This window comes from Sinocyclocheilus anshuiensis, unplaced genomic scaffold (assembly GCF_001515605.1).
Source record: "Sinocyclocheilus anshuiensis isolate Anshui unplaced genomic scaffold, SAMN03320099.WGS_v1.1 scaffold798, whole genome shotgun sequence".
Classification (NCBI taxonomy): domain Eukaryota; kingdom Metazoa; phylum Chordata; class Actinopteri; order Cypriniformes; family Cyprinidae; genus Sinocyclocheilus; species Sinocyclocheilus anshuiensis.
In genome coordinates this window covers 159,762-169,584 of record NW_015542359.1, presented here as the reverse complement: position 1 = coordinate 169,584, position 9,823 = coordinate 159,762, and the positions used below count along the sequence as shown (strand labels likewise).

The 9,823-nt window shown below is 37.6% G+C and overlaps 1 protein-coding gene across 2 annotated transcripts in view; it reads right to left on the bottom strand.

Moving 5' to 3' along the window:
* Nucleotides 1-637: 637 nt before the first annotated feature.
* Nucleotides 638-9,823, bottom strand: part of LOC107691875 (little elongation complex subunit 1-like) — an 18,014-nt gene continuing 8,828 nt past the window's right edge. Inside the window, exons 10-24 of one of the 2 annotated variants that reach the window (XM_016490704.1) lie at nucleotides 8,861-8,898; nucleotides 8,541-8,623; nucleotides 8,401-8,437; nucleotides 8,262-8,312; nucleotides 8,060-8,137; nucleotides 7,712-7,956; nucleotides 7,517-7,585; nucleotides 4,974-5,520; nucleotides 2,774-4,563; nucleotides 2,514-2,682; nucleotides 2,170-2,330; nucleotides 1,691-1,881; nucleotides 1,477-1,577; nucleotides 1,033-1,131; nucleotides 638-899 (exon numbers count right to left, since the gene is read on the bottom strand). In XM_016490704.1, the coding sequence (XP_016346190.1) occupies nucleotides 718-899; nucleotides 1,033-1,131; nucleotides 1,477-1,577; nucleotides 1,691-1,881; nucleotides 2,170-2,330; nucleotides 2,514-2,682; nucleotides 2,774-4,563; nucleotides 4,974-5,520; nucleotides 7,517-7,585; nucleotides 7,712-7,956; nucleotides 8,060-8,137; nucleotides 8,262-8,312; nucleotides 8,401-8,437; nucleotides 8,541-8,623; nucleotides 8,861-8,898 (3,841 nt within the window). In that variant the 3' untranslated portion in view covers nucleotides 638-717. Of the gene's footprint in view, nucleotides 900-1,032; nucleotides 1,132-1,476; nucleotides 1,578-1,690; nucleotides 1,882-2,169; nucleotides 2,331-2,513; nucleotides 2,683-2,773; nucleotides 4,564-4,973; nucleotides 5,521-7,516; nucleotides 7,957-8,059; nucleotides 8,138-8,261; nucleotides 8,313-8,400; nucleotides 8,438-8,540; nucleotides 8,624-8,860; nucleotides 8,899-9,823 lie in introns of both variants that reach the window. The other variant, XM_016490702.1, reaches the window with a different exon arrangement.

Sequence of the window (9,823 nt, the reverse complement as noted above, 5' to 3'; positions counted from 1 at the left end):
TTTTTTTTTTTTTATCTTTAACTGGTAAGAGTTTTTAATTTAATGTTATAAAAACTTCCCCACGTTAATAAAATTAAAGCAATAGCATGCCAAAATTATAATAACAAGCACTAAATGGTGGTTCAGCCTGCAACACAATTTGAGTGGGTCTGCAGCTGGAAAGTTTCGTTATTAAACAACGAAATGTCTTACCAACATAGATCATTTCAACGGTATTGTTAGATCAAATTGACATTCCTTGTCACAGCTTATTGCTCCCAATAAATTGCAGTCAAGACGGTTTAGAAGTCAAGTCTGCGAAACAGTATGAGTTGCTTTTTGTGTCACGATTTACCTTAAATTCCTAACAATTCCTAACTGGAATTTTAGGTCAAGGTTCTCTTATTGTTTTTAAAGCAAAACCTGCCATGAAAATACTCGGAACTAAAATTATAAAAGGCTATGTTACATAAGGAACAACAGTCTCAAGTGTCTAATCAAATCAAGACAAAAGCAGATAATGTATCAAGAATATTCTAAGCAGAAAATTATTTTTTTTTCACAATTTTAGCCTGAAAATAGAAACACAAAAACCTTTTTAATTTCAATACAAATTATCTTTATGGTATAAAGTTATTTTCTTTAATCTACATAGCATACATAAATGTACAAGAACTGCGTGATTTCCAGTAACCAATGATCACAAAAAGAGCATCTGAAGTGATAAAAAAAAAAAATTCAGGATTTCATTTGACGACAAAGGGAGCCAATCTGAGTGATGCAGCTGGTCACAGCAGAGGGTACTGGCTGTGTAGTTTCGCTTCGCCATGATGCTAGAGCCTCCAGGGCATCTTTGGGGTTGCAGGGTGCCAGGTCATAAATGGCATAGACAGCAGACAACTGCACCTCATTGGGCACACCTGCAATGATACAACAAATGGTTGTATTGTGATTCATGGTGGGTTTATATATATAAAAAAAACTACTAAGCAAAGTAATGTATTAAAATATTTTTAATTTGCCATTACAGTTGTTACATAAGAGGTTCAGTACCTTCTGTAATACCGTGTTTTCCAAAGAGGTTTACAGCTTTTGCAACATTTTGGACTGATTTACATAGCATCTGCTTCATTCCTAACTGACCAAGTCGTCCTGGAAGAATAGAAACAAAAGACAAATTTCAAATCTCTTAAAAGGCTTTTTTAATATAATTTGTGGGATTTTTATACCACTATTTTTCATGATATTCTGACTCATAGTGCTGCTATGAAATGCACTTTTGAGCTAAAGAAAATGAATCAATCAAACCAATAATTTAAATGAAAGACTTAGAAAGTAAAATGAAATGTATTAGTTAGAAAGAAGTATAAAACATTATTATAATTTAACTTCATAGATTTTATTTTTTTATATTTAGATTAAAATTAATATAAAACTTTAAAATTACTTTAAAACTAAATACAGTATTAATCACTTCATGCAAACTCAACAACGTACCAATCAATCGCAGAACAGCTGCGACAGAAACATCACAGACTGGGGATTGCTGAAGCCTTGACTGTGTCACCCAAGTGTTCATGATGGGCCACAGCTCTTTGCTTTAAAAAAAAAAAAATCATGACAAATATATTATTTATTATTTGTAAAAAAATATATCAAGTATGCTTGATGCAAAATGATTTAACATTCTATATGCAGTAGATAAATATACCCAATAACATAATCATGTGTCCATTTCCACTTCATATGTGCACACAAGAGATCCAAGGTATGTATGTACTCCCATGCAGTTGGGCAAAGGTCATGACCATGACGATCATGCTTCTGGAATGTCAAATCTTTGTCTTCTTGAAGTGCTTTCACTGTGCTGCTAATCAATTTATGAATGTCATCAGGTGGACTCTAGAAAATATGAAGGTACAACTGATAAAATGCTTAAACTTAATCATGCGAATAACATAAAAACATTAGTTCCATGCATTCATTTAAAGGTTAAAAAAAAAAACATTACACTGTTATGTGGCTACTCTTTATACATATGATGCCCAGAGGGAAGTTAACAGGGTCAGGATGGAAATTACAGCATTCATAGGTTTGTAATAATAATTATTGGTAAAGAAATAAATCATGGTAGTTAGCTCCAGCCATCAGAGAATGCAAGCAAAATAAAAAGCCCTAAACACTGCATACCTTATCCCAGTGTAGATATTTAGTCAGGTATTCCAAAATGTCATCTTCCGCTTTAAGCTTGGCCACTGTATGAATGGCTTTGCACAATGAGGTCTCATGGAAGAGCACACTTGGCCATGTTGTGACCATGAACAAAATTAGCTTGGAGGCATTAGGAAAATCTGTGAGTAAAGAATCCGTATAGAATCAACAACTCCATATAGAACACATGCTTCGTCTCTGAAAGTCTAAGTCTGAGTCCGAGAAAGTTAATATAAACATTTAAAATGGGTAAAGAACTAAAAAGAAATATGCTGAATGATCATATCATATAAATATAATGAAAGAAGTTGCTGTAAACTCACCTTGTTTGAGAATATTGTATGCAAAGGCATGGGCTTTCTGATAGTCTCCTATCTGGCGACATATCCCTGTGTAGACTCTACAGAGAGCTTGTACATTATCATAACTCAGAATGCTCTTCTCAGTCTTTAATTTAGTCAAAATGGCAGATATGAGTTTTTCTGCTGAAGACTAAAGAAACAGAAAAGAGGTGTGCATCAATATCCTCAAGACTGCAGTAACTAGAAAAGCCATCTGAATTGTGCAAAGCATAAACACATACCTGATTCACACAAAAATGAGCAATTACAGCCTTTTCTTCATCAGTCAAAATTGGCACCTGAGATATTCTCCCAACGAACACATGGCTCTTAACAACAGGCAATACATCAAAACAGGACAATCCAACTTTGGCCAGCACTTCTGAGATCTGACAATTGATGTCATTTGTCTTGTCTTTCTCAATTCTTTGTTCTTCTTGGTTAGATTTGATGGACTCCCTTTTAATAACAGTCTGATGATCCATTACTTGTTCTGCAGGAGAAGCAACACCGGGAGGAGCAGGTGAACAGTTGTCAAGTTTGAGTCTTTTAGCACTCTTTGGCAATAGGATGTTTACGCCTGTCCTTTTTGGTTTCTGCTCTGTTTTGGTGAAGGCAGTGGATGAAGAACTGATCGTTTTATTTCCTGATATCTGGTTAACAGGTGGTGGGGAGGTACCACTCTCATTTCCAGCTCGGGTCAGGTTAACATTCCCACGGAGTATGTTTAAAGTGCGGGCACGTGCAGAGAGTTCAGGATACATAGAATCTAGCATCTGCATGGAATTTTCCTGTGAAGCAGTAGGAGGGGAAGAGGATAAGGCAGATGATGGGAGCCTTCCTGGGACCGGAACAGCATGTTTTGGAGTAGCTGATCCAAACTGCAGTGGTGAGGAGGGAACTCCACAAGATGGTGATGGAGTGGTCAAGCACGGAGACATCTTTGATGCATCTGGAAGAGCTGAATCCAAAACAGGCACAGATGGCATCGTTGGTTCATCAGTTGGTAATCTTGAGGATACTGAAGTAGGCTTTAAAGGAGTGTGATGTTTTCCAAACCTCGGAGGAGTAGCAGTCAGTGGCATAACAACTGGAGGTAGGGGTGGACCCATCTCTGTTCGAACCCTTCCAAGAGATAAACACGAGGTTGGTGTAATATGGGTTTTTGTGTTAAGACCTGGAACAATTGAAATACTGCCACCTTTTTCAAAGGTAGTATATTCTGGATCCAGAGTATCCTGGCATGGTGTTCTGGTATCCTCAAGACTATCCACTGCAGAATCTCCTGATATTTCCTTGTTGTAAATATCACTGACAACATTTTCAACACCGGGGCTATGGGTATCAGCTGACATCCCATCTACCTGCTGACAAGATTCATTTTTCATTTGCACCAATGTTTTTCTTGGGCTCTCCGACTCATTTTCTTTAGTACCCTTAAACTTGATTTCGGGACTCAGTAACTTGCACACATTTTGAACAGTTTTGTCATTTTCTGGGCATTCAGAATCTTTTTCATCCTCAGACTCCATGATCACGGTGGAAAGTCCAGAGTGAGATAATGCTCTGTTCTCAGAAAGAAATTCCTGAGGCTCATCTTTGGACATCTGCTTTGCAGTGGAGCACTGCTTATTCCTAGAAACATGGTCCAACTCTTCTGATGGGATCCTTCCCTCAGACCTTAAGTGAACACCCCTAACCTTCCTCATTAAACCAAAGAACCCTTCATCTTCTGATGATGACTCCTCATCCTTTGAGGGTCTTGAAGAGCAAGCACCTCCATTTTTTCTCACATCCAAACTTTTCTGATATTCTGTAGGCTTTAGATTATTATCCTCTTCAGACTGATCAGCCAGTCTGCTCTGAATTCCATGTGTTGATATATCTGCTACAGTCTTCATTTCTAGTGGTACAGAACTCTTTGATGTCTTATTCTCAACACTGTCTGATTTACTATAGTTCACATAAAGTGTTGAAATTCTCTTGACATTAGATGCCAATGGCACATTTGGCTGTACTGGAGAAGTTTCACATTCTGCAGAGTTAACGAAACATGGTCCAACTCTTCTGATGGGATCCTTCCCTCAGACCTTAAGTGAACACCCCTAACCTTCCTCATTAAACCAAAGAACCCTTCATCTTCTGATGATGACTCCTCATCCTTTGAGGGTCTTGAAGAGCAAGCACCTCCATTTTTTCTCACATCCAAACTTTTCTGATATTCTGTAGGCTTTAGATTATTATCCTCTTCAGACTGATCAGCCAGTCTGCTCTGAATTCCATGTGTTGATATATCTGCTACAGTCTTCATTTCTAGTGGTACAGAACTCTTTGATGTCTTATTCTCAACACTGTCTGATTTACTATAGCTCACATAAAGTGTTGAAATTCTCTTGACATTAGATGCCAATGGCACATTTGGCTGTACCGGAGAAGTTTCACATTCTGCAGAGTTAACAGAATTGGTGTGCACTAGTTCAGTTTCAACATGCTGCTGCAGATCTGAGTTTTCCAACAGACTTTTAAGATTATTAGTAGTTTTTGTATCCTTCAACTCTGTTCTTTCACCATTTTGATTCATCAGTGGTGTCCCTACTGCAGTTTGTGTGCTATCATTTTCTAAAGAACTTTCCACACTGTGTCTATTTCCTATACCTGACTTTGCAGTTTGACTCTGAGTACTGCCCATACAGCCATGCATTACATCAAACACATCCTCTACCTCCATGTGATGGCTGTCAGATAATGTCTTTGCAATATTATCTGCAGATACAACTACTTTCGCAGGAGTGTCTGGGGACAAGAGTACAGAAGATTTTTCCACCTCTTCTTTCAGCAGTGACTTCTGATCCTCAATATCTGAAGGATCTAATTGTGTGTTGTTTTGAAGAATAGCTTTATGTAAGCTTGATAGTCCTTCTTGTTTTCCATTATGTGATTGATATTCCTCTTTAGTATTGGACATCGGTTGGTCGTCATTCACACTGACCTGAAAGAACAAATGAAAAGTGTCATACTACATCTCTTTACCACTACTGGCCACATAGGAACATTATTACAGTCACATTTTACAAGCCAGTATAAAAAGGAATTAATTAATTGCCATTGACTATAATTGTTGAATATCCATGGATAACACTATATTGGGGATGACGCAATGTTTCACAGTTGCTAGCTAAAACTATAATTTAATTCAAATTACAATTGACTTGTATTATGAATTTCTACAACACAATTTCTGAGGGCTGAAAATAAATGCGTTGAAAGTGTTCTCATGAAACATCATGTACATGTTTTTCCAAACAATGCACATTTAATTTCTTACGTTAACATATTCACACTGATCTCAACAGAAAGGCTCAGAAAGAATGATTGTTTATAAGCTATAAATTATAAACTAAAGTCTAAGCAAAGTCAATAATAAATCACTGTATTTAAATACCAGCAAAGTCAAAGACCAATTGTGCTTCTCAATACCCAAACCGATGCTTCCTCATTTCCTCTCATCCGTCCTCTAACCTGTGACCCGGAAACTGATCAATATTAGCCATCTTAAAGGACATCTCAATTCTCTAACTGCACCATGAGGAGGCGAGGAATGAGGAGGAAGGTTCCAGAAAATCCATAAGTGAGGAAATTGACGAAAAACCTGACATGTATAAATTCTCCTCCCCCTTCACATCTCTCATAATAGTTTTAATTTATGTTTTATCTTTGCAGTTTAAATAAACCATATATCTCCTATTTCAACAGGACATCTTGCTTTATTAATATTCATTATGAATGTCTTATAGGGGTCATCGGATGCCCATTTTCCACAAGTTGATATGATTCTTTAGGGTCTTAAAGAAAAGTCTATAACATACTTTGGTTAAAACTTCTCAATGGTAGTGTAAAAAAACATCCTTTTTACCTTGTCGAAAACAGCTGTGTTCACAGCGAGCCATTTCGGTTCATGTCCCTTTAAATGCTCTTTTCCTTAGGGTGACGATCCGTTCTCATGAGATTGTAAACTTTAGCCTCATTCGCCGCGGAACTTGCTAACTAGCACATTATTAGGAAAGGCGATTTGCAAAGATTCATAAAAATCCTTATACTCACTTCTTCTGGAGGTGAAGCTGGATCATGAATGATTTGCACGAACATAGACGCATTTCGGTAGATCGGGGGGGCGCATTCCCTTCAAAAACAAAAGTAATCCTCTGCATCTTCAGCGGCTCAGATGTTGGGAGTAAAAAATGACTGCTATGTTCATTATTACATCCAACAACAAAACACCTCAATCGCTAAGGAAACATTCTTGTCTACACCTACTCCGGTGTCGAAACGATAGCGGACTGTTGACAGCTCACTCAGGGCAGGTCTGTGATAAAGCGCCAGTGTCAATCAACAATCGTGGGAGGGGCCTGTGCAGAACTACATCACTCTGCCAAGAATCTGTGAATGGCTTGATCTGAGATCTGATCTTGATCTGGGGTTATTGTTTATGGGGATTTAAAAAAAAACAAAAAAAAAAACACGGTGGATTTTTAGCATTATAGGGTGGTTGTGTACACACACTGCCAACACAAATTTTTAGTTCAGACAACATGTAAAAGTGAATTTTGCATCCGATGACCCCTTTAACCAAACTTTAACATAAGGGACAGCAGATAACGCTTTAAAGTGAAGCTTGAGTGATCAAGAATATTCCAATGTACAAATAAGCTTTCCTTTGATTCCTCCTTAAACATATTCCCTCATTACTCATGCTTCCCTCGCATCCTGGGGGGTGGAGCTAACACATGAGGAAAGGAGGCGAGGAAAGAAAACGAGGATGCAAAAAAAAAAAAAAAGTAATGAGAAGCACCTCAAGTCCTCATTTTCGAAAATCATAGTACCGGCACAGGTCTTTCATCATAGTGACTCAAATTGATTCAGGAGGACTGTCATTGAAATTGAATCACTTGAGCATTACAATGTAATTGAAACAAATTCTAACTTACCAGTTCTGTTGAGGGGCTATGCACAGGAGATAAAGCTGCAGGCAAAGGCTTGAACCACTCTTTAATGTCCTGCAAATCCACAGAGTAATCTCCATATAACAAGTCATCTCCAACTCTAACTGTCATTTCCTTTAGTAAAGATTTAGTAGCATCTTCAGTCCAAGTGTTCACATGTTCAAGCACATCTGAACTTACTTTCCTCTTTCTACTTGATGTACTGAAATGTTGATCATTATTCTGCTTTATCAGTTTCTGAGATGATTTAGGCCTATTGACCTCAGGAGGTGTTTTAGGTGTGGAGTGTTTTGAAGATTGCAATAGAGTTTCTGGACTGGGATTTCCAGGAGATGGATGAGAAATCTGTCTTTCTAAAGGACTGTTAGGCAGTGGTTGAGAAGATATTCTTTGAAGTTGGTTTTTCAAGGGTGTTGCCTCTTCTCCTACAAAAGAAATACACATTGCCTCTATCAGAATTAACCTTGGTCGCCTGACAACAAATACAATTTAGAAAAATAAAAGTTCAATCAATGCAAGAATGATTACCAGTGAGAAACAGATTTTCTTGCGATTGGGAACTTTCCACACAATGCCAGAGCTCTTCAAGCAGCATTCTGACTTTGCCTAAAGCAAACATTATCAATTAAAGAAAACATTATCAAGTGCCATGCTATCAAGCCGTTTTCTTTTAAATATTTAAGCATTTCTTCATACAATGGAAAGTCTAACAGTTTTAGACAATACATACCTTTGTCAATTAGTGGCTCAGCATCTGTTTGAGAAGACTTGCTCATTTTTTCTAAGATAAAAATCATTTCGATTAATGACGGAAAACAATGGATCAAATAATATACAATTCACTAGGTATAAGAATGCACATCTTATACCTTTGTTGAACAACTCCTCAAGTTTGCAGAGTCTTTGCTAATAAAAAAAAAAATCAGTAAAAACAGTAATCACATTAAAATCATAGCCTTTTACTTTACATTTTACCAGAGGATATATAATGTTTAAGAAAAATTTAAACCTGTGTTGTGTACAACATTTCTTCAAGTCTTCTCTTCTCATTTCTTAGAACAATGATTTCATTGTACTGTTGAAAATTTGCCTCTGTGTACAAATAGACAATTACATTTTAATTAAGATTTTATTTACAACTTGTATGGTGCACAAAACTAGCTGTTGGAGAATAGGTATGGAGATTAGGAAATAATCCAATATGTATATTTTGGTATGTATGATAGTCCAATATGTTTTAATATGTGCAATAGTCCATATTTAAAATCTAAAGCAGTTTTTCATTCATGCACTGCAATTTGATTAAAATATAAGATCACTAACACAGACCTTTCAGCACCAAAATTTCATTCTCAAGGTTTCCTTTCCTGAGAGAAAAACACAACATACACTTAAATATTTTTTTATGAATTTCAATTCTAGAATGTCAGATTCAACACTAACAAAAACTTAAGTATAGGCCTACATCAACAACAAAAAAATGAAAAGCATCTGTCATTGTTTCGATTTGTAAACAATTAAAAAATAGGTACAGTACACCAGGGGCCCATTCTTTGTACGTGGATTACTCAGATGGATTTTACTGTTGATGATTTGACATAATCCAGGATTAAGTTCTTTGAAGCTCATCCTGGAGTTGCTGTAATAGCAACAGGTCCATAAGATCAAATAGACTGCAACTTTTTAAGCGAAGATACCATCGAGTATCGAAAAACGTCTCGTCGTTCGGTACCAAATTTCGATACCTAAGGGGTTAATCTCATCAGCGTCAGTGAGCCAATAAGCCTGCAGCACTAGCTGGTGTGTTCGACTCAGGGCCGTCCTAAAGGGGGTGCAACTGGTGCAGTCGCACCGGGCCCCGCATCAGCTAAGGACGGCCCTGGTCCGACTATAAGAGGCGCGACACAGATCGATCAGTGTTTGACATCCGCGAGAGCGATTTGAAAGCGCACAGACCAGTCTGCTCTCTATAGCTCTCGTGGTACTGTAATACACCGATCGGTCTGCACAGTCAGTCCGCGTCAAGTCGAGCACACCTACTAGTTTACACCGGTTACACTCAGAGATGTGGCGCACACGTGAGGCTGTAGTGTGAATGCGTCCCAGCCCCCTTAGATGTAAGGCGAAGAGTGCGGGAAAAGCTGCGTGGAGTTCCGATCATACGCAGACCATTCATGCAAACTGTAGCATCATGCTACATAAGACAATAAATAAGATTTATATTCCGCTTTTACTCAAAACTCACTTTAAACCACCATCGAGTGTTTGTAATAACTTCCGATTGCCGTCTAA